Below are 24407 nucleotides of genomic sequence, written 5' to 3'. Positions count from 1 at the left end.
CATGCACACACCCCACAACCCCCTCCCGCACCCCATCCCAACCCCTTCCTCCCCGCTTCCTCTCCCAACCCCACCCTCATACCTCAGCCAACCTGCTTCTCGTACGTTCATTTTAAAATTCGTTATATCTCACTGTTTTTCACTACACTTAACACACATACCAAGAAGGTGTATAATCACGTATATTATTCATTTCCAAGCAGAGCGAGACTCGCGTAGGACAGCATTTCTAGCGAGTTGAACAGTTACGTCATATTCGGCAATCAGATCCATACGGTCCCGTCTCACTCTTGTTCTGAACGGCGTTGAGGCTTGAGATAGGGAAGGGATGGTATATAAGCCGCGTCCGGGTGGCTGTGGGTTTAGGTGGTGGTGTGGTGTGCTGGTGTAGAAGTCCTGGTATAGTCCACGCCGCTAGACCGTCAAACATGGGAAGTACGTAAGCCGAATCATTTTAATAGCGTAAAATATGAGGTGTCATATAATCGTCGTCTGGATTTAGGAATATAGATGCTGGTGTTGTGGTGGTGTGATGGTGTAGAAGTCCTGGTATTGCCCGTGTCCCTAAATCTTATTACGTAAGAGGTGTATATTAGATTGCCATAGAGTCTTAGGTGGTATATGAGTTTTATCAAAGTGTTTGTGGGTGTAGTGGTGTAGAAGCCCTGGTATTGTCTGTGCCCCTGTGGATCTTCAAATATGGGTCGGTACTTAAGATAGAGTTGCGATGTTGGTTAGTTGAATTTAGCACAATTAGTGTGTGTGGTTATAAGTTAGATTCTCGGATATGTCCCGCACTTTAACGTGGGAAACCGAGAGGGGAGGGATTGAAACTTCATGACATTCTTCCCCTTTGTTTACAGTGAGTCGTATGTTTGCTGATATGAAGATAGTGATTGAAGGCGTTAAGAGAAATACGCTACTCTGAGATGGTTTGGCTATGTGGAGAGGGTGGAGAAAGAGACTGACTAGGAGAGTGTGAGGTAATAGGGGGTGGGGAGACCGGGGATGTGATTGAGGGATGGAGTGGAGAAGATCTATGAGAAGGGGGGGGTGATTTGGAACAAGGGCGGCCCATTGGCAGAAGACAGGGCGACATGGAGGCGATTTGTTTGTGGTCATATTGATGTGATAATGGTTCATATATGTGGTGTGTTGATGCTTCATATGTCATGTGTGAATGTTTCATGTAATGTGTTATTGCTTCATGTGATGTGTTAATGCATCGTATGTGATGTGTTAATGCTTCATATGTGATGTGTTAATGCTTCCTATGTGTTGCGTGAATGCTTCATATGTGATGTGTTAATGTTTCATGTGTTGTGTTAATGCTTTATATGTGTTGTGTTAGTGCTTCATATGTGATGTGTTAATGCTTCATATGTGGTGTTAATGCTTCATGTGTTAGTGCTTCATATGTGGTGTTAATGCTTCATATGTGGTGTTAATGCTTCATGTGTTAGTGCTTCATATGTGGTGTTAATGCTTCATATGTGGTGTTAATGCTTCATATGTGATGTGTTAATGCTTCATATGTGGTGTTAATGCTTCATGTGTTAGTGCTTCATAATTGTTTTGTTTTAAGTGTCAGTGCTTCATACTTAGGTAGTTGTAATGCCTGTAATAAATCGTTCTCCTACAGAGGCCTGGACCATGGCGTCTGTGTTGTTGCTGGTGTTCGTGCTGCCTGTTTTGGTAGCAACACGAGTCTCCGCAGTCCCTTGTCCGGGAGGGGAGTTCAGGTGAGTCGCCCTCTTGTGTTTACTGTTTAGCGGCCATTCATGTTGTCGCAGGAGATTCGTAACACTTCCTCCTTAGCGTTTTTGTGTGTGGAATCAAGAAAGGTGTTTGTGAGCCATTCTTGTTGCCATAGAATATTCGTAAAACTTCCTCCTTAGCGATTTATTTTGCATATCACATCTTAATATCCTCCCGTATATTACCTTCGTACTTTTAAATGACAGTTTTCAGTACCCTAAGTAATATGTTTTGCTTATTACAACTGATGTATGTTACTTATAGGCCTGTAGTCTTAATGCTGATAATATTGATGTAGTGTGCGTCAGAGGCGTACAAGAGGATATACTCGTAATAGGCAAAATATATCATTTAAGAAGAGTTGCTGTATTTTCAAAGACATTTAAGATTTCGTTGTTCGATGGGGTTTTGTTTCATTTCTTCCTCAGCGGTATATTTTGCGTGACACCTTAATCCTGTGTGTGTGTGTGTGTGTGTGTGTGTGTGTGTGTGTGTGTGTGTGTGTGTGTGTGGAATTCATATATTGGCGGCTAGTGCCTTATAAAATTAATACACTCAATCTCCCGTGACACCCTATCAACTGTATAACATCATCTGGAGTTAGCTAAAATACGAGACCAATCCCAATCGTACAAGGGTTTAAGAGTGACAGTATTAACCCCTCCAGACGCCTGCGACTCGCTCAGTTGAATAAAATCGTCTTGAGGGGTACTTGCATAGATTACAAGAGTTGTTTCGACCATTAGAGGTTTAAAAATATGTATCTGCAGAAAGAACACAGTGCATGGGGGATTTTGCAGTATCTTCCATGTTGCAACTTCCTTTTAAAAACAAGTCATAGGATACAGGATTGGTTGTAAGATTGATATGGACTAGGAAACTTGTGGCTGTGTGTGTGTGTGTGTGTGTGTGTGTGTGTGTGTGTGTGTGTGTGTGTGTGTGTTCTCGGCCCCCTTTGCCTCAGTGAATGGTCGCTCCCTCCTCTCACCCTCTTCCTGACCCCTCTCTCTCACATCCCCACCCTCTCCCTGATCTTCACCCCCCACGCTCTCCCTGATCCCCACCCTCACCCTCTCCATGACCCCCTCCCCCACACTCCCACCATCTCCATGATCTCCACCCTCACTCCCTCCCTCATTTCCTCACCCATTCCCTGACCCCCACTCCACCCTCTCTCTGACCCCCCACACCCACTCTCACCCTCCTCTCCCTCATCCCCACAACCACCCTCTCCCTCACCCCTATACCCACTCTCTCTTTGACCCCCTCCACCCTGAGCCTTTCCCTGACACCATGCACCCAGACCCTCCTCCTGACCTTCCTCCTGACACTTTTGCACCCTGACTCCCATTGTCATCTTGGCCCCCCCACCCTCACCATCCCAGACCCTCCATTGCCTCTCTCAGACTCCCCGACCTAAATACTTGAGCCCAGTGATGGGTTACATAATGCTAGCTTTTTCCCAACTATTGTTGCTGTGAAATTAGGAAACTGGCAAATCAACTTTATAGGTTACAAAGGAATTTTAATGGAATATTTCTGTTATTTACTGTGGACTCATGGCAGAGAAAAATACAATAAAAAGGTGACTTAGGACATCCTAAATGTTGTTGTAAGTACAGTAATCTGTAGTGCTATTAATAATTAATGCTTTTGGTATTACAGCTGCCCATCTCACATGACGTGCTGTCCACTGGCCAACGAACACTATGGTTGCTGTCCATTTCCTGATGCCACCTGCTGCTCCGACCATGTACACTGCTGCCCTCATGGTTTGTATGTCAGAATTTAATGTTAACTACCTTCCCTGTGCAGGAGAGGGATGCCTTCATGTGGTGGCACCAATACAACCAAGTGGTGCCATTTCCAACTTATATAAAATCTCTCTCTCCCCACTCCTCCCTATCCCTGAAAGAAGGATGGTGGACTCCAGGAAAAAGGCAGCTTCAGCCTGCAGTTCAGTGAAATTGTTTTCTGATGAGGCAGAGGCCACACTGGCAACCACCTTTCTTCAGTATCAGCAGAGTAATATACATAGAGCTGATCACTTCCGTATTGTACTGCGTAGTAGTGTACTCTGTCTTGATCATTTAGTACTGTATTCATGTAACTCTAGAATTGTTTGAGTGTTACCTGGTGAAATGTTAGCTCATTGACCCTTCATTCTGATTAATTTTCAGTGTTACTACTATTAGACTATTTTATCCAGTTTTGGAGAGTTGCATAATGTTGAAAAAGGGCTAGTGAAGACTGTATCTAATCCATATGGCTCGAAAAAGTCATATTCTAAATAAAATCATCTGGAAATGTGATAATGTTCCAAATATATCACCAAATTCAAGGGATTATAGAGTAAGGTGTTCTGGAAATTTACTTGGAACAGGTATTTTGCCTGGAACTGTAAGCTTGTAAAGTAGTAAAAATATTCTATAGACTTATCACTGTTACTTGTCTGAGGAGAAAATTATCTAGGGGAATGCTAATGGGTGGATTTTTCTGATTAGGGAGAGGTGAGGAAATTGATTAATGCTACATTTATTAGCACAGTATTATCAGTGCAGTGTTATGTATTTCTTGCAGATATGAAGTGTGATGTGGCACATCAGGCATGTCTAAAGGATGGTAGTCCATTGAAATTCATGTGGCAAGTCAAAGTTCATGCTGAGATGGTGTCGGTAGCAGAAGAGGGCAACAGCATAGTGGAGGATGGCTGGGTGGAAGGTGCACAACCAAACCCCATCTATGCTAACCAGCTTGAAGATGTGACAGGTTAGTATTTCCGTCATCATTCTTTTTGACACTTTCCACCCTCACTCTGACCAGTCCAGACCCTCTCCCTGAACATGCAGGACATTGACAAGAAACAAAGGAAAAAAAGTAAGGCCTGTGGGGTTTTGTTTCGTTTTTGAAGGCACCAAGATGCTTGCATGCGTTGGCCTTGATCACCTAATGGTGGCTGTCCATGCTGCTCAGTCTCTGGCAGCTTCCCTATTTAGTCCCTTATCCTTGAGGTCACACTCAGTGACTTCGTCTTAGGTCTTTTTTGGTCTGCCTTTTGCAACCCTATCCCTAACATTAACGCTTCTCATTTTCTGCACTCAGTTATTATCCCCCATCCTCTCCACATGCCCAGAGTCCACCTCTCTTTATCATAACACCAGTACACTCCAGTCCCATCCTACACTCCTCCATCATGAACCTAGCACCCCAGGCCTCACACTCAGGGACGCACTGCACATCCACCTAATCATTGCCATTTCTGTACGTTTGAGCCTGCAAATATTCTCTTCCATTACTGTCCAGATCTCACTACCATATAGCATTACACTACTAGCACATGCTGCATACAAAAATCCCATAGCACAGAGGGAGAGCCCTCTGTGTCAGGAGAGGCAACAGCTCCCTGAACTTCTTCCAACCACTCCTCATTGTAGCCACAGTGTTAGCTGCAGCACCACCTCCAGCACATAACATGTCTTCACTCAAGAGACTCACCAGGAAGTTCAGTCTTTCACTCCCGGCAATCTCCACATGCTCGCCCTGACACATCGCACACATACAATCAGCGTCATCTCGCAGTCTACCTCTAATACCACTACATCTCTTATGTGCCCTCCTATCACAAACACTGCACAAGGTGGGATTACTGCCCACTCCCTTGTGGTCAGGGTGGTGATGATTTGACATCTGTGTGTGAAGCTTAATGGGTAGGGTTTGTGTCTTGATTTGGCAGTGCCATGAATTGCTGTAATGCAGTTATATATAACATGCTGTACATACCTATGGAAATGTTTATTGGAATGATAAAGCAGTTCCAGCTTTTATTTGGAGAGAGTCCAAGGTGGCTCTTAGACTGTTTTGTAATGTCTTTCCAGTAAGCAACATTGCCATACGTGAATGTAATTTTTCCATATGTAGGGTTTGTGTTTTTATTTTAATTTTAAATTTCATTTTTACACTATGGCAACAATGACCTTTGATATTATGCTGCCAGGATCAGATATTCAAAATCAACCAATTCTTTCCCAGTAACTGGTGTAGAAAAGAGCCAGTGTCCTGATGGCCATGAGTGCCCAGGCTCGTACACATGCTGCAAGATGTACAGAGGAGACTATGGATGCTGCCCATACAGGGAGGCTACCTGCTGCTCTGATGGCTTTCACTGCTGCCCCCATGGGTCACGTTGTGATGAGACCACAGGAGGATGTTATGTAAGTATCAGCGGCTCATAGATCTCCAGATAATTGGAGGTACAGCAAGTATTATAAAGCAGGGACTTCATCAAAAATTGTCACGTGTGTTCACTTACAGTTGGTATTGTAAATTGAGAAACCATAAGGTATAGCGAGGGGGGCCATGGAATTTGCTAATACAGGGAGGCACACTGTTGCCTTGATGGCTTTCACTGCTGCCCTCATGGCTTGCATTGTGTTCAGACAAAGTAAGATTGTTACATAAGTAATATGAACTTTTGTTCTTTGGGAGTAAAGGAAGAAGAGGCAGCCTTCATTATCTCACCCCTTTGTAAGAAGAAAGAAAATGAAGTAGCTAATGTTACCCTGTTTTTCTTACAGTGTAGAGTCTTTGTTCATGACCCATTCAACTATTTATTAATGTTTTATTGTAGAAAAAGATGTTTCAGTTTCTATTTGCAACTTTGATTTCTTTAATCATAGATGAGCCTAGAGTTCCTGTGTTCAAAGAGGGAAATGTGGAATTGGCTGTTCTATCTATCTATTGCCAGACACCTCAATCCCGATTGGGGTGGCCACAAACAAATCGCCTCCAAGTCGCCCTGTCACCCGCCATTTCACTGCCCTGCTCCCAACTCACACCCCCCTCTCTCATATACCTCTCCACCCCATCCCTCCATCTCATCCTCGGCCTCCCCCTCCCTCTTCCCCCCTCCACCTCACTCACATACACTCTCTTCGTCAGTCTTTCACCCTCCATCCTCTCCACATGGCTGTTACTTTTCTTAATTATAGACATTTTCTAACAGTTTTATCTTATATTTCCTTTTTCAGAATGAAATGCTGAACAGAACAGAGGTACACCTTTTGAAGAAAGTTGTTCCCCAAAAGGATCCAAGAAAAAAGACTCGTGGTCTACCAGTCATTGGAGAGGTGACAGGTAGAGTATTCATCTGCTTTTTAATGGTAACTATTTTTACTATGCAAAGATTCTATACCCCTTAAATCTTTGAGTAAATTAATATTATGTTCCTCAGATGTATCAAAATAACTAAGGAATACATGTTGTCCAGTTGACAATTTCTCAAGCAGTCAACTCTTTTATTATAATCATCGAATCATGTAGTATCTTTTGTAAAGGCTCCAACATGCTTGCGTCATTGACTCATATCGTAACATATATAAGGGCTCCAACATGCTTGCATCATCATATCGTATCATATCACACATACCAGTAAGGGCTTCAGCATGCTTGCATCATTATCATAATCCTATTTTTCACAAAGAAATGGAGTGGGTTTGATGCAGAAACAGGGAAAGGAAGGAATTTAAGTAGGATAAATAGGTCCTGCATAGGTTCAGTCCCCAAGAAGTGACTTGTTTATCAAGTACAATAATGCCAGCAAGGAAGTAGGCTGGTTATACACTCTTAAATATACTGTAGTAGCCTAGCCTCAGTCTCCTACATCTCAGAGGAGGTAGTTCTTGCTCTTACCCTGTTTTATAGTATTTTTCAAAGCATTAACTATTTTTTGGCTCCTGTCAGACCCTGCCCCTGGTACAAAGTGTCCCGATGGTCACCCTTGCCCTGCCAAATCCACGTGCTGTAAGGTGGTGGACAGGGGGTATGGTTGCTGCCCCTATGAGAATGGTGTGTGTTGCGATGATCTAATCCACTGTTGTCCCCATGGCACTGTTTGCAATGCCTCGACTGCAACTTGTGATCAGGTAACCATCAGTTCTTAGTTCTGATCAAATTTAACCTCTTAAATCTGGTGATATATTTTATTTCTGCCATTCCCAGGTTTACTTGGCTTAGAGGAAGAAATCAGAGTAATAAAGAGGTTAGTGAAGTTGTAAAGAGGACAGTGGTGAATGTTTCTAGCCCTGTTTCTGGCTTCTCCAAAGTTGACAAAATTATCTGGAGAGTAACAAAAATAAGCCAAACAAGGTCATTGGAGTCAAAGGGTTTAAGTGTTGGATTTCAAAGTATATGGAGCAGAACATTAGATGTTTACTTGTACAGTTATCCCCTATCCCTTTTGTGTGTGTGTGTGTGTGTGTGTGTGTTAGGGAAAAGACACACCCACAAATAGCTAAAATCTACAAATAATGAAAACTCATTTGAAAGGGCCTCCATAGTCATAATTTAACTGTGATTGCTTGATAACTCTTTGTAGTTCTCCAGACATCAACAGACATTAGAATCTGCCTTTAAGATATATTTTCTGGTGGTTTAAGAGTAAAGTTTGAGGAACCATATCCGAATACACCTTAAACTAGTGTATTTTCACAATGATTTACTCATCCTTGACTAACTGTACCCGGCAGTATTGAAACCTTACATGTTACAGAACCTCTACCAAACATCTGAAAGTGCTGCCTTTCTGAGACACCTTTAAAAATTTTTATAAGCTGAATAGATGTAGAGAAATATCTATAGATTTAGAGTAATACTGCAGTGTCCTTTGGAAGCATAATTACCTCATTTCTGTTTGTATAAAGCAGTGATGATATTGTTGGTATTACCATATTATTATTATTGTTATTGTTATTATTATCATTTATTATTATTATTATTATTGTTGTTGCTGTTCTTGTTTTAAAAGCAGTGTGAAGCTTGCCTGAAATAATGAATCTTTTCAGCACGTAACCTTACGGTCAGTTCCTTCCTACTCTCTTCTTACTGGCAAACTGTCTGAAGCTGCAGTTCAGTTGGATGATAGTAGAAGAGTTAGAGTGAATGGAATGTGTCCAGACAGACGCTCACAGTGTCCTGATGGTAACACATGCTGTAAGCTGAGAGATGGAAGCTATGGATGTTGCCCATTGCCAGAGGTAAGTACTGTACTGTAGTGGATTAGACTGATTCGTGGAGCATTTCTAAATGTTCTTGGTCAGTTTTAATGTACATTGTTCATCAATCCCTTAAAGCATTAGAGAGAGTGACTGTGATAATGATGAGTATGGTAATGGTGATGACGATGAGCATGATAATGATGGTAATAATGGTGATGATAATGATGGTGGGTGTGAAAATGATGGTATTGAGTATATATGTTTATGATGAAGATCTGGCTTTACTTCTAGGCAACTTGCTGTAGTGACCATGTACACTGCTGCCCCAGAGGTTACAGTTGCCGTGGTTCAGCATGCTACAGGGATAATGGGGACAACTTAATTCCAGACATCTTTTGGAACGCAATAACAAACAGGGTTAGACCGGTGAGTGTATATAGTGTCACATCCATCCATTCATCATCCATTCCATTATTGCCTCCTCAAGAACATACAGTCTCATTGCTAGGCTACTCAGTCCTGATATTTAAGGGGGGTGAAGTATCTTTAAATTAATGGGGGTATGATGCATGCACTTCAAAATCTAGACCTGAAGAGAAGGGAGATTATGTGCAGTCCTTTCTCCTTTCTTGTGTGATAGTGGGTGTGAGAATTAAGGCCATACTCCTGGTAGCATAGGAGACTCCTTAGCAACTTTTCCTCAGCATTTTGCATATTTCACCTTAAACATTGTCATATTTGTTGCGTCATTTTATATTGACCATGTACAAGAGAATAAAAAGGTGAATTTGCATATAAACTGCAGAGGAATAGGTGCTATAAAGGCTCCAGTGCCACCCAAATATGATCCTGAGCAACACAAATGTCCCATAATGGTATCTTATATTCATACTTGCTGGCTTAGTGGTAACGCTCCTGTCTGGCATCTGTTAAGACGGGGATTCGCAACGTGCTTGGGATCCGAAAAGTTTCACTGACGAAGCTGGTGGCTACTGTCCACCTTGAGGAAGAGGGTGGGTAATAAGAACTGCAGTGGAAATATGCCACAGAGGCCTTATAGGGTTATCCTTGGTTGCATAACCAAATAAACTTATTATTATATGATCCAGTGCAAAAAAAGAGGTTGCCAACTCCCCACTGCTACTATATTTCATAGCTTTTTACGTCACGTAGGGAATATGTGGGTAATGTTCTCTCATCTCAGTCTGCTTGAATAATACCTTTGTTTCTCTGCATCCTGCTTCTTTTCTTCTCTGTGGCCAGTCCTCCTTGACTTGGGGAGATTTTTGTCATTTTGCAGTTCATTCAGCTCAGTGACAGAACAAGACAGTGCTTTCTCTCTACATAAGTACCCTAGTAGTTCTTCATAACTAACATCATTTTATTGTCCATTTCCTATTACAACTTGGCTTCCAAGATGGAGAGACATAATTTTAGGCCAAGATAAAGTAGACAGAGTATAGCAACTCACATGCAGTATAGCATACATCTGAAATGTTACGTTTCAGTTTAGTATAATCTCCTGGAACTGATTTTGCCAAAGTGCTCGAATCTGCTGACATATTTACCATTTCATATTCTAATCAAATCTCTTACTCATGCTTACATTTACAGGAACACATTCAAGGAGTAACACTTCTATTTCTATGATTTGTCATCTGTACACTCTCCAGGAGACTGTGTTACCCCATTAGTCATATTTGTGGATGATTGTATGTTTGAAATAATGAACTGCATTTTAATATCGTTAGTGGATTACATTCTTTCATTTTTCTTCCTACTAATGCCATAACTCTACTTACCATCAGTTATCATTGTCCGATATTCATGCATATTATAAGAAACAAATGCAGTCAGTATTGCCATGCAATGCAAAGTCTCATGCTGGATGACAACCATTCATATGTAACTGACTTGGAAGTGGATGGCTGGTTGTTCCACACAACACATCATCATAGTATGGGGAACAATTGTGTGGAGTTATAATTTGTCCATGCATATAGAAGTTACAGAGCGGACACGATGTAGGTATGGCTGTTAAGTCTGACAGCACTGGACCTTGTTTGAGCTTGGGAGTAGATGGCTGCTTGTTGTGGGTGACACAGTCATGTTATGGGGAATAATTGTGTGATGAAGTTATATCAACATCTGTCCATGCACATGGAAGTTGCAGAGCGGACATGGAATTGCAGATGGACTGACGGAACCGTATAAATCTATAGTCTGCGACCGGTTTCACTGGTAGGGAACTAATAAATCCACATATGGAAATTTGTATAATGAGATAACATAGATTGTGCCTGACTTAGACTGTTTACAGGTTCAAGTCCAGAAAAAACTGAAGTATCATCTCAATAAACAGAACAGTATTTCCATATGTGTGTATAATTTCTCCATTTTGAACAATCCACAAAATTTTGATACCAGTACTTACATACATATTGTTTTAAATTTTGCTGAAAACAGAATACAGTACTTCTTTTTTCTCAGGAACCGAGTCGCCATGAAGAGACTGAGAAGGTAGAGAGTGAGGATGTGGTGTGCCCCGACCACCAGTCACGGTGCCCAGATGGAAGCACTTGTTGCGAGATTTCTTCTGGTGGCTATGGATGCTGCCCTTTTCCCGAGGTATGCTTGTAGTTTTGACAGTTCTTATGTATATCTGTATCCTGTATCAATACATATTAGGTCCCCTGGAGGACTACCTTTTCTGTGGAGAGAGAGAGAGATAACCAGAGTTTAACCCCTCTTCCTATTAGCAAAGCTTGATAGGGGAAGAGGTGTCTTTAAGATGAGTGATGCATTTCAAAGCCATATTTTTGTCATGGCTATGTGTGTAGAGTCCTCTTGAATCCCATTCAAGTTTACTTTTCCTACATTTGGATGGTTTTATACAGCATATGAGAGTGCCCTTTTGCTGTAAGTAACCCCTCCAGTTTGAAATGTTTACCTTATGCCGAAGTAATGATTTGATGTCAGTAAGAATGAAATATAAAAGACATTATTAATTTACTGTATTGAAAATAATAAATAATCCTCTGACAGCTGCTGGAAACATATAATACTGTAGTTGTAATGATGATCTTATTTATTTTTGTCTTTGCTGCAGATCCCCTCCAGTACATTCTTTTTTTTTTTTTTCCCTACGGGTCAACAAGTGGGTTGGTGGAGGGTTAGTGCCCCTCCCTGTAAAACAAATAACTCAAAGTCAAATGGCCATCCCTTGTGGGATTGTGGCTTCTGGCAATAGATAGATAGATGTAATATATAATAGAGGACAATAAATCCTGATGTGTCAGATCTGTTCCAAAATACAACAGTTTCCCCCATGCACCTGATACTGCAAATTGGATGACTGGCAAATCAGCTTTATGAGGAGCAGTGCAACTTTTCTTGTTTTTTTTCTGCTAGTTACTATAGGCATGATAGGAAAGAAGAATGTCAAAAAGGAGACGTGTAACAAGAACTTGATAGCTAGAAAAGGGCATACAAAATGATGAGGTATAATAAACGCCTTCTGTGATGTGCCTTCTCTCCTCAGGCTACATGTTGTGGTGACAAACTCCACTGCTGTCCTCATGGCTACTGGTGCGCTGAGGAAGGCTGTGAACGCTTACCCTCCACCGTCGGGAATCTTCTTCCTCCCTTGGATAAAGTTATCATCAGGAATAGCACTAAGGTTCATCACAGGCCTCACCATTTTCACATGCCCTAGTTACATGTTATGAAGGTTAGTTTTTTTAATAGATATATGGAAATGGTAATTGTATTGAATTTTTTTTTTTATACAGTATACAGAAGATAGTTACCTGGTATATTTTTTTTTTTTTTTTTTTTTTCATTGTTGTACCCTTGAAGTATAGTGTAGTAATATCTGGAAAATTGGAATCTGCAGATATTAAGTGAAGAATTACGTACAGTTTATGAACACGTGAGTCTGCATTACCTCCCGCCTCTTGGGGATGTTATTTTTTATTCTTTCTGCTACCACATGGTATTGTTCAAATTAGGAGAACACACTAGTACTGTACAGGTTCATGAAGAGTACAGTACATCTAACATCTCCAGTTTGAAAAGTCTCCCCCAAAGTAAATAAATTGATCCGATGTTATTGAGAATCATCATCATCATCAACCCCATTTTGCCCCATATAAACAGGAGCATAGGGGTCCTGGGCTGAGCTACTCAGTCTTGACATTTAAGGCAACAGTGACCAGATACTTGCCCATTTACATGAGCAGCAAACCCCAACCACCTCTCAGATGGAACCCATACAGGTGCCATCTGGCTGGAACACCTTTACTCATGAAACAGGTGACATGGAGGCAGTCCTTGTGGCCACCCCTTCCAGGAATAAGGTGTCAAGATTGATAGATACTTATATAAATAGATGGACACCTTCCATAATTTTACTTTTATAAATAAGATGGTGGTAATTACTAATAAATATAACATTTAAAAGGCTTAAAATTTTACATTGTTTTGGGGATATAGGATTATGATTGTTTTTTTTTTTTTTTCCCCCGATCACTTATATAAGCAGCATTTTGCAGTTCAGACTGGGCCAAAACTGCTAACATGTTAGCCTGTTTTGTGAGTCATTTGTCTCTTACTCAAGTGAAATATTTTATTCACAGTTAATTTCTGTGGGAGGGGGAGGCCGAGGATGAGATGGAGGGATGGGGTGGAGAGGTATATGAGAGAGGGGGGTGTGAGTTGGGAGCAGGGCAGTGAAATGGCGGGGGACAGGGCGACTTGGAGGCGATTTGTTTGTGGCCACCCCAGACGGGATTGAGGCGTCTGGCAATAGATAGATAGATAGATAGATTAATTTCTTTCCTTCATTCTTTCCTCTTCCTTCTGCCTATGGATGTGTCTACACTGCATGACAACCCAAATGGTTTCCTTTACACCAGGAAACCAGTTACTACTCTGGATGGTAACCACATAACCAAATTATGGCCCCTGGTGGTTAGTGGGTAATTAAGGTGCTCCAATCGGATTGAGCCTGTGTAGGTCTATATCCAAGGGATGGTTGGGGTTTATTGCTCATGTAATACCACTCAGGGATGAGTGAGGCTGGTTACTTGTCCTAAATGTCAGGACCAACTTGCCTAGGCCTGGGTTCCTACGCTTCCCATCGAGCAACATTGGCGAGGGTGATGGATGGATGGATGGATTGTATTTTCTTCATAGGTACAGCTAGACAGTTCTGAAATTGAATGCATTTAATTGTTTTTTGGAATTAATTGAGATTGTTGTCCAGCCCTTCACTGTGATAGGTCTCTGAGCTGAGTAAAATGATCTGGTGGTAACACTAATTGACCCCTTTAATCGTAGGGCACATTTTTTATATTGTGTAATTGGTATCCCCAGACAATATTGATATTCTACTTAGAAGAGATCTCTAGTAGTTGTTGATGTAACAGCCTCAGTTTCATCTGAAACCTTGCAGACTGCAGGGTGAAGCTGTCTTCCTGTAATTCACCATCATTTTGTTTTTTGGAATAGAGAGAGAGTTCAGTGATGCTTTCATAACTGGGCAGTAGAGCCACCCAGGTATATTGGTGTTACCATGTAAAGGCATCCCTCTCCAGCAGCCCTCCAATGGTAAAGGGGTTAATGAAGCCTGTATCTGACTCCTCCAGTTTGAAAAGTCTCTCTCAAGTATGACAAAGCTGTCTAGTGTTAGAAGTATTAAAAAATGTGTCATTTGAGTGAAGTAGTTGAATATATAGTAAATCATTGTACTGAACCACTTTTAGATGTATAGGATTGACCCTTTCATGACTAATACATATTCAGTACTCTGGAGTCCTTAGAGAGACCGTCTGTTGTGATGGGGTTAGACATGATCTCCAGCAACCCTATCACAGCTTGGTTCCTTTCTGTAATTGAATAAAATTGAAGTTAGAATAAAATTTATATTTGGACGGAAGGGGTTTAAACATTATGGTCACAGTTTAGGATTCTCTTTTATTGTTTACTAGTCTTGATAACTGTTTGCCACCATTGTTATTGATGTATAATTTTACATGCATATTGTACTTCCATGCTTACATTTGAAAGGTGGTGTTCCATGCATGTGGTTAGCTTGGTGCCTGTGTTCCATTATATTGTTTATAATGTATAGAAGAAGAATACTATTTGTTCTGTGAGCAGTTATATTCTTTTATCTGTATGCTGTATAAGCAATTGTTATTCTCTTGTTTGTTTATTGTGTTGATTGGTCTGTGATATATTTGTAAAGTTACATTGTAACATGATAACGAGGGCAAGCCACTAATGACCATTGATGGGCATTGTTATTTCATTTTCATGTTACAATTATCCCATGGAAAACATAGTGTAAGGTGACTTTTTATTGTGTGCATTTTTCAGTAAAAGTTTTCTACTTACACATGTGTACTTTTCCTTGAAGATGCACTTATTCTCTTAAATGTATTGGTTTCCTTACTGCATTCCTGGCAGCACCAATACAAAATGCCAGTGTTTAGCTTACAGATGAAGTGACTGTTTTGTTTATTGATGAAGATTAAGGTCCATATTCTCAGCAGATAAGGAGGCTCCCTAACATTTCTTCATAACCAATTTATTTTGCTGATTGCACCCTATTACCTTTTTCCACATTATATAAATTAATTTGCTATACTCTTTAAATAATGTTCAAAATGATAATCAGCCACATCAGAAAATAAATCGCTAAGGAAGAGGTGCTAAGGAGCTTCCTTACCAATGAGCATACAGGCCTATATCAAATTGTCTGGTTTGCTGTAGTTTCAGTTTTCTGATTTTTCCGTCTTTTGTGAGCATTTTTCTCTTCATCTAAACCATGAGGTATGTATATAGGTTATTGAGTATCCAGTCCCGTACTATCCCATCATTTTATTTTTTTCTTATTCTAATTTTTTTTTTTTATGTGTCTGACTCTGGGCATAGGCTTCACAGCCTGCTTCCAAGGCCCAGTAGTCCTCCTCCATACCATACACCTCTACATGTCACCACTTTGGCGCTAACACCCACCATCCATACATGATAGGGCTGTCTCATACAGGACTGGTGTCTTGGTGTTAGTGGGGTTATTTTTACGACATGTTGGCGGGTCTTCTGGTAGATCGGTTAAGCCTGCTTTTATGAAGTTCAAATCCTTAAACTACTTCCTGACCCAGAGGGGATTTGAACCTGGGTCCGGTAGGACTACAGGCCACCTCTCTACCGATTGAGCCACCGCCTCCCCCCTCATGAGGTGTCGGAGCAAATACATGGGCTAACGCAATTCAGAACAAATCAAAGATGACAAGTTATTATTCCTGGTGAGATTACTTGATCAGCAAGCCTCCAGCTGGCTCTTAGAGACTCAAATGATGTGCATACAACATATAGCCTTTACAGTTAAACCCACTGAACCTTCGAACTTTTACTACTTTTATCCCCATGCAAGAAAAAGGATGATGGTGATAATATTGTACCATAGACACTGTGCAGTAATTAATGGAGACAGATAACACTCCTTCCTGCAGACAAAGCACAGCTTCCTGTTGACCCACTGTGATGCCCACAAATACAGATTACTGTACTTGCAAATATGGCCACACAAAAGCCTTCAGACTGTGACATGGTGTGACTGGGACAGGGCTATGCTGAATTGTGTGATCACAATCAGTAGGATTGCGAATACCTTGCCATTGGCAGGGCTTAACCACCTATCTATCAATTCTACTGTTAGACGCCGTAATCACATGAGGGTGACTGTTTGTCGTTGAGTTGGCGGTTTTACGGGGAGGGGCATTAACCCTCCATCAACCCATTTGTTGGCATGTAGGGAACACGTGTGGGTTGGTTATATGGTTACCACCCAGCATTGTAAATGGTTTCATGACTTACAAGAAGCCGTTAGGCTTGCCATTCAATGTAAAGCCACCTGGAAAGGAAAGAGTAATAAAAAATTACAGGAAAGACGAGAGAGATAGGAAATGAGGAGAAATGACCCAGGAAAAGAATGACAAAGACGAAAGAAGAGGTAGGCAGCACTACATCAAATGAGTGGATGATGGTCGACCCAACTACTACAGTAAGCACACCCTGACCTTAATGTCAAAATTTCTACCTCTTCACTTGCCTCACAGCATCACTCCTGCAGCCTTGCCAGGACTACCTTTACTGTTGGGCCTGCCTTGTAGTGTTCAGCTCCCACACCCTAATGACTCAATAATTGCAGTTGCAGTCATATTAGTCAACCCCCTTGCAACCACTGGTGAATCCCTACTCCTTGACTGTCCATAGTAAAGGGAAAGAATGTAGCAGACACTGAAAGATTATATTTAGACAAAGACCAATGGGCAAAGCCAAAGGGATGCTCTTCAATAGGAGGGAGCTGTTGAGGTCACCACACAAGGAGTCTGACCAGGTACCAGACCTAGTTTCAGTGATGACCCAGCAGAGATACCAACCCTACAAATACTAAGGACAAGTGATGTGGGTGAGCAGGTAGTGGTGTTCCCCAACAATTACTCTGTAGGAGACACCAATGAAGTTACAGAAGAGAGCATAAGAGATTGGCAGAGTCAGCAGATGATTTTTTTTATGTATTTGTAGGCTGTGTGAGTGTAGAATAAGCAACAGAAATTCGTGGAGGGAGAAACCAAGGTTGGGATGGAGGAATGGAGTGAAGTGGAGGTAAATGAAAGAAGGGTGTGTGTGTTGGAGGGGGAGGAGGGCAGGCAAATGGCAGTGGACAGTGCAAAATGGAGGTGATTTGTTTGTGGCCAACCCTTACAGAAATAAGGCATCTGGCTATAGAATGACAGAAATTAGTGGTGGTTAATTTTGTCTAGTCACAGTGGGGCAGAGACAGGGAAAGTAATATAAAACGAGTTAGTTTCTTTACCTGTACTCATCCACCAGCCCTCTCGAATAAGTACTACAAGGAAACCAGACAATAATACTCATGATTAATGGTATGGGTCCCATGCTGTTGCTGTTGCTGATGATTATGATGATGAGGAGGAGGACAGTAATGACAATAATATGAGTCATAATGTCAAATATGATAATAATAATAATAATAATAACACCAATACTTAATACTACTACTAGTACTAATAACCATAAACCATAGCAATACCTATGCAATCGCAAGTTAGTTGTTTAAAATACTTAAAGTACCCTTTTCTTTCCTGCCTTCAGTTTCAGACATTCATATTGTGCAGTTAGAACGATTTCACAAACATAAGTACTGTACATCATGAATTATTCAGTAAGTACTATCACTACAGCTTCTTTATCTGTTTATCTATCAATCTATCTATCGCCAATCGCCCTAATCCCGGAAAGTAAAAGATTGGATGAGGGTGTGTGGAATGAAAAGATTTACTTGTATCTGCGGCGATTATCTGTCATAGTATTCTCTCCTGGACACACACACACACACACACACACATACTATTTGCCCGAAGTGCGTAAAAATAAGGGGTAATAAATAGTGGGAAATCAAACAAATTCGGTTCTTCTAGCAATATTATTCAAATGTTAGGTCGATTCCCTGTTATATACCATTTATTACATTTGATATCACGTTGGCACCGAGTCTGCGTTAAGTTTTAGAGTATAATGAAAAGGGCAATTTAAGCATTTTAAACAACTAACTTGCGATTGCATAGGTATTGCTATGATTTATGGTTATTAGTACTAGTATTAGTATTAAGTATTGGTGTTATTATTGTTATTATTATTATTATTATTATTATTATTATTATTATTATTATTATTATTATTATCATCATCATCATATTTGACATTATGACTCATATTATTGTTTTCTCTGTCCCCTTGCTCTACCCCCAAACACCAACTTCTGCGCGGGGGCGAGAGCAGGTAAGATTCAAATGGACTACAGACCCTGCCCCTTACAAAATGTCCTCTCTCTCTCTCTCTCTCTCTCTCTCTCTCTCTCTTAGTAACCCATATCTCCTTAATTTTCTGTTCACGCCACTGGTTTTGCGCTAAAATGAAGATTGCTTTCTAATGCAGCAGCACTTTTTAGCTAGGTTTGCTGTGTTAGGAAGGGAGAATGATGCTTATTGAGAATTTTTCCATTTGTACCGCCTTTCTCTCGTCTAGGTGGGGTTAGTGTTTTGGCCTTTGTATTGTCTGAAAGAATATATTAGTTTAGAGGAAGATTTTTTTAAATTAGATTTCTTTTAGTGGGATTTTAATCATGGACCTAACAAAAGAGGAGCAAATCTTCTCCACCTCACTCTGCCCTCCGCCATAAGGCTGCCTTTTCTCCAGCTCACACCACACTCTTAACACTTTTGTACCTCATCCATCCACCTCATCCTCGGTCACCCCCTCCCCTTCTCACTGTCCACCTCACTCGCATACACTCTCCTAGTCAGTCTCTGATTTCTCCATCCCCTCTTTATCGCTAATCAACAAGTATTTAAATATGAACCCTGACATCTGACAGACTTTTATAGCTGACGACGATTAGAAAAAAAAAAAAAAAAGGTCCTTGGATCTAACATGACCCATTAATTGGAGGCTTCGTAGTACCTCTTCCTTAGCGATATTTTTAAGGACTCAATTGTGTTTCTGTAACTTAATTATCGACATAGGGTGCATAAGAAAATACAAAAGGATATTTACGTACTTATGTGTAACGTGCAAATGGAATCGGCGAGGAAGAGGTGCAGCGGCTGTGACCATAATATGCACCAGTGCTTCGAAAGTTGGAGGAAAGTTTCGATTTTGAACTTCGTTGATATCACTGTACAGAAAGCCAGTCTAGTCTCTACTGCGAACTCTTTAATGTAAGTAAGAGGAGGATGAGGGAGAGGGAAGGAGAGGAGGAAAGAAGAAACGGGTAGGACAGAGGGATAGGGAAGGGGAGGAAGAAAGGAGGAAAGGGGAGAGGAGAGGAAAAGGGAAGGGGAAGGGGAAAGAAGGAAAGGAGGAGAGAGGGAGGGAGGAGAGAATGGGAGTTATTCACTAATCTAGCTAAGAGTCTCCTTGGTGGACTTGTTTTGTTTACCTGTGATTCTAAGATGAATATTCGTTGCAAGGGGATTATTATTATTATTATTATTATTATTATTATTATTATTATTATTATTATTATTACCCATTTATTTATTTGTATATTTATTTGTAATGTCTGAAGCAGCCACACAGCGACGGCCACCATAATACTGTACTCCCATCTAATCCATGCACGCGCGTGTATACCCATGAAATGAGCATTGAAGAACAGAGAAGTCGTTTTTCCGTTTTCTATGATAATTGGCACAACGATAGCAAGCCTCTAGAAGACATGGCACACCAAGCGAAATCCCTGGGTGATGCTTTTAAAAGAGGTTATATTGGGGGCAAATGTATCAAAGGATTAATACGATCACTCTAGTAAAGCTGAAAATCGAGTGCAGTTTCTATACCATTTGTCGTAGAATAGCCATTGTAACGTAATTCGACAGAGGTAATCAAGTTAAAGCAATTTTTTATTTCGCTGACCGGTTACCTCTGAGGTCGGGTCGAAGTCGTGATGTACACACTCAAATTTCGGGTGTTCTGGACGTTACACTGTCGTAAGTTGATCTCTTCTGTGTTCTAAGTGTTTATGAGCATATTTACTGTTGCCAACATGCAGTGTGACACTTGGTGACATTTATGAGCCAAACCGAGGAGCAGTTAGATACTTTGAAAGACTTGCAAACACAGAAGGAAATTATTAGTTTCATAGCGGCCACCACTGTATAGAACATTGAATAACAGAACCATTATTAAAACAGGTATGGCTAAGACAGAATCCAATGTGCACTATGTGGCCATCGTACCTGTTGTGTCCTAAAACCCCAAACAACATCAGGACAGAATGCAACCTTGCTTTCCCTTAGTAAAGTTCACTAAATTAAATAACAGACACACCACCTGTTTGTGCCATATTGTTGGGAAGTTTCCAAGAACTGAATCACTACCAAAGGTCCACCATATTGCAACAGTGCCTTAGGTACTGCGTTAGGTACTGCGTTAGGTACTGCATATTGCTTTGAGACCACATGAGAAGTTACTCATCATGCAAAAACACAAGCTAAATCCTCCTTATCATGCCTACTCACCGATGAAAAGTTCTCCCACAGTCCTTGAACTGTTTGTGCAGTTGATCGCCGCACACGATGGCATAGTGCTGAATTATCTGATCCCCCAAACGCGTAAAACTGTATTCCAAGCACACTGCAGCACTAGTCCACCGCCAGTACCAAGATCGCGGCCGTTAGCATCAACCGTCGCCGCAAAACTTTATATCGATCCAGTGAAGCCGAAAACAGGATTACAAGACTCGCGGATTTTGTAAGTCTGTGTGATTTTTGTAGCTACTCAGTTGTATTCTAAGGCTTGTATACTCGTCGGGTAAGGAGACTCCCTAGCACCTCTTCCTTAGCGATTTATATTTGGATATGGTTGGTTAACATTCTTTTGTACGATTTTACGGTAGTCTGTGGAGCGCGAAGAAGGAGGGTAAGGTGTAATAAACAAAATAAGCCGCTTAGAAAAAGGTGTTAGGAAGCCTCCTTAATCGACGGGAATACGGGTGTAAGTGGCAGTGGAGATTTCGTAACTCATAATCCTAGGCGAATTATTCTATACATCATTCCTCATTTTCCTCTTGTATGTAACTGACAAAAAAAAAAAGTTGAAATTAAAACAATATGGACAGCACAGAAGGGAATGCTAAAATGTATTATGAAGAATAAATCACTTAGGCACATTTGCTACGAAGGCTCCTGTGCCACCCAGAAAACGGGCCTCTTGAAATTCTATGAGCCCTAGCCATGAGGTAGGGATGAGTCTCCTTGGTTACTAGTCAAATCTACCCTCCAGTCTGACTACACCTGTGATTGAGCTGTAAGGGCATGTTGATGATGATGATGATGATCCAAACATAAAAAGTCAGTCTCTCTCTCTCTCTCTCTCTCTCTCTCTCTCTCTCTCTCTCTCTCTCTCTCTCTCTCTCTCTCTCTCTCTCTCTCACACACACACGTCATCCTAGGCGCCACTCCTGATCACAATCTAGTAATCCTTCTCACATTATGCAAACAGTGATAGTTTGTAAGTTACTGTTTTAACTCTGAATAATCCACAAAGTTATCTCTCTCACTCTCTCTCTCTCTCTCTCTCTCTCTCTCTCTCTCTCTCTCTCTCTCTCTCTCTCTCTCTCTCTCTCTCTCTCTCTCTCTCTCTCTCTCTCTTATACACACATGGTCAGTCAATAACAAGTATGCATATTTGGTGAGCAATATATCTGTGACTAACTCAACATCAGCATCAATCAGCATCAACACTACACATATCCATCAACATCTTCAACATCCATCAACATCATCAACATTCATCAACATCATCATCATAAACACTGAGGAACACAAACATCATGGGTATTTATGTCATGATCTGTTAACATCAATCAACATCAATCAACATACGACATGCATCAACATCTTGCAACATCCATTATCAACATCCATCAATATGAACCAACATTTATAAACATCTGCCAACATTCAGTGACATCCCTGAATATCCATCATCAATATCAACATCCTTAAACATCCACCAACATCGGCAAACATCTACCAACATCCATAAACATCCAACATCCACCAACATCGGCAAACATCCATAAACATCCAACATCCACCAACATCCATAAACATCCACCAACATCCAACATCCATAAACATCCAACATCCATAAACATCCAACATCCACCAACATCCATAAACATCCAACATCCACCAACATCCATAAACATCCAACATCCATAAACATCCAACATCCACAAACATCCATTAAAATTCATCACCATCACCATCTACAAACATCCATAAACATCCACCAACATCCATAAACATCCACCCTCCTCACCACATCATTTAGGGTCTGATAGATTGCCCAGTTTCCTTTATCGGGTCTTTTTTTTTCTTTTTCTTTTTTTGAGAGGGATAAATTTGGCCCTACCCTTCTTCACGCTTCTCTCTCTCTCTCTCTCTCTCTCTCTCTCTCTCTCTCTCTCTCTCTCTCTCTCTCTCTCTCTCTCTCTCTCTCTCTCTCTCTCTCTCTCTCCTTTCACGCCTTTATTCTTTTCTTCTTTCTTCTCTTAAGTTCCATTCCCTTTTTCTTCCCCGTTTCTAACCCTCTTTCTCTCTCTCTCTCTCCCTCCCTCTCTCTCTCTCTCTCTCTCTCTCTCTCTCTCTCTCTCTCTCTCTCTCTCTCTCTCCTGCCTTCCATCATCGGCCCCTCTTCATGTTATCACTCAGCACCTCGCTTACTCAGTCGTCTGTACTCTCTCACTCTCTCACTCACTCACTCACTCTCTCTCTCTCTAATTGGCCCCTCCGACACACACACACACACACACACACACACACACACACACACACACACACGTAAAACTTCTCTCTCTCCCTCTTCCCCTTCATTCTCAGCAAAAATATGTCTTAGGCTTTTTAATTTTTCCTTCTTTCTCTCTTTCTTTCTTTCTTTCTTTCTAGTGATCTTTACTCCCCCCTTCCGTCTCCATTCTTCCTTCTCTCCTTCCTCCCATTCCTCCTTCTTCATCTCTCTCTCTCTCTCTCTCTCTCTCTCTCTCTCTCTCTCTCTCTCTCTCTCTCTCTCTCTCTCTCTCTCTCTCTCTCTCTCTCTCTCTCTCTCTCTCTCTCTCGTTACTAATCACACGTAGCAGAGAGACAAAACATTAAGTAGAATCTGTCCTCATCATGTGTACAGATTTTATAAAACAACAGAATAGAGGAAGGAAAAACAAAGGAAAAAAAAAATAATCCATACACCATATTACTTACGTCTTCCATTCATAAAATATTTGTAACGGTAAAGGTCTGAAAAACTTGCCTTCCCGCCTCTCCCTAGTCTTTTTTTCTTTTTTCTTTTTTTGTAATATACCTTTAGACGTAACTGTACTCCATTCATAGGTGGCCTGGATTGTGTGGAAGTATTTTTAGTCTATACATGTTCAGTTCCAAGCTGCTGCATACGTGTCATTAAGCTGGATCAACTCTGGAACTGTCTCCCTCTGTCTGTACTTCCTACTTCCTGTGATCTGTCCAGTCTTTCAAACGCAGTGTTTTCCAGGCATCTCGAAATGAAGGGATCTTGAATTTGGCTCTCTTTTGTATTGTTTTTTTGCTTTTTTTTCCTTGGAAGGAACGATTTGTGGGCTCCTGGCCTTTGGTTCCTTCTTCCTTACAAAAAAAAAGACAAGAAAAAGAAAAAAGGCGGTAACGACTATAGGTTTATTATTTAAGGAGGGGATGATTTGAGAACCCCCCCCTCTCTCTCTCTCTCTCTCTCTCTCTCTCTCTCTCTGCCCGCAACTGCTCCTTCTCAATATTTGTCATTCCTAATTGCTAACTAAAGCCTCCGTGTCATAATTTTAGCCTCCAATAAAGCTATATACGTTTGATTACTAGCCTATGACATTACTACCTTCTTTGACTGTGACATGTGTAAGAGATACGTACTGTAAGTGCTTGAAGGAGGGCGGGGCTGGCTGACTGTGATAATTGAGATAGATAGATAGACAGATAGCTAGATAGATAGATGGACATGCAGATAGATAGATAGATAGAAAGGTAGATGGGCAGA

General features: G+C 41.0%; 2 protein-coding genes across 2 annotated transcripts in view; both read left to right on the top strand.

Moving 5' to 3' along the window:
* The first annotated feature begins 1653 nt into the window (after window positions 1-1653).
* LOC145396712 (progranulin-like) lies at window positions 1654-12479 on the top strand. Its single transcript, XM_080269999.1, has 10 exons — window positions 1654-1742; window positions 3424-3530; window positions 4339-4527; window positions 5788-5969; window positions 6786-6891; window positions 7498-7679; window positions 8598-8789; window positions 9042-9176; window positions 11241-11378; window positions 12292-12479. The coding sequence occupies exons 1-10, from the start codon at window positions 1654-1656 to the stop codon at window positions 12463-12465; spliced, it is 1494 nt and encodes a 497-aa protein (XP_080126125.1). The 3' UTR covers window positions 12466-12479.
* Window positions 12480-17085: 4606 nt separating this feature from the next.
* The window catches only part of LOC145396711 (ADAMTS-like protein 4), a 73835-nt gene continuing 66513 nt past the window's right edge, over window positions 17086-24407 (top strand). Inside the window, exon 1 of the mRNA XM_080269998.1 lies at window positions 17086-17157. Within this exon, the coding sequence (XP_080126124.1) occupies window positions 17086-17157 (72 nt within the window). The remainder of the gene's footprint in view (window positions 17158-24407) is intronic.

The sequence above is a fragment of the Coenobita brevimanus genome, chromosome 39 (assembly GCF_032717465.1).
Source record: "Coenobita brevimanus isolate Jiangsu-jjx chromosome 39, ASM3271746v2, whole genome shotgun sequence".
Taxonomy (NCBI): domain Eukaryota; kingdom Metazoa; phylum Arthropoda; class Malacostraca; order Decapoda; family Coenobitidae; genus Coenobita; species Coenobita brevimanus.
The sequence above is the reverse complement of the archived record's forward strand: the minus strand, read 5'-3'. Positions and strand labels throughout refer to the sequence as shown.

What these genes read in the sequence shown, in the direction of transcription:
- LOC145396712 (XM_080269999.1), top strand. Translation starts at nt 1,654, where the DNA reads ATGGCGTCTGTGTTGTTGCTGGTGTTCGTGCTGCCTGTTTTGGTAGCA. An exon ending in AGACCACAGGAGGATGTTAT is followed by an intron (nt 5,970 to 6,785) that starts GTAAGTATCAGC and finishes TTCCTTTTTCAG; the next exon opens with AATGAAATGCTGAACAGAAC. An exon ending in AGTCATTGGAGAGGTGACAG is followed by an intron (nt 6,892 to 7,497) that starts GTAGAGTATTCA and finishes GGCTCCTGTCAG; the next exon opens with ACCCTGCCCCTGGTACAAAG.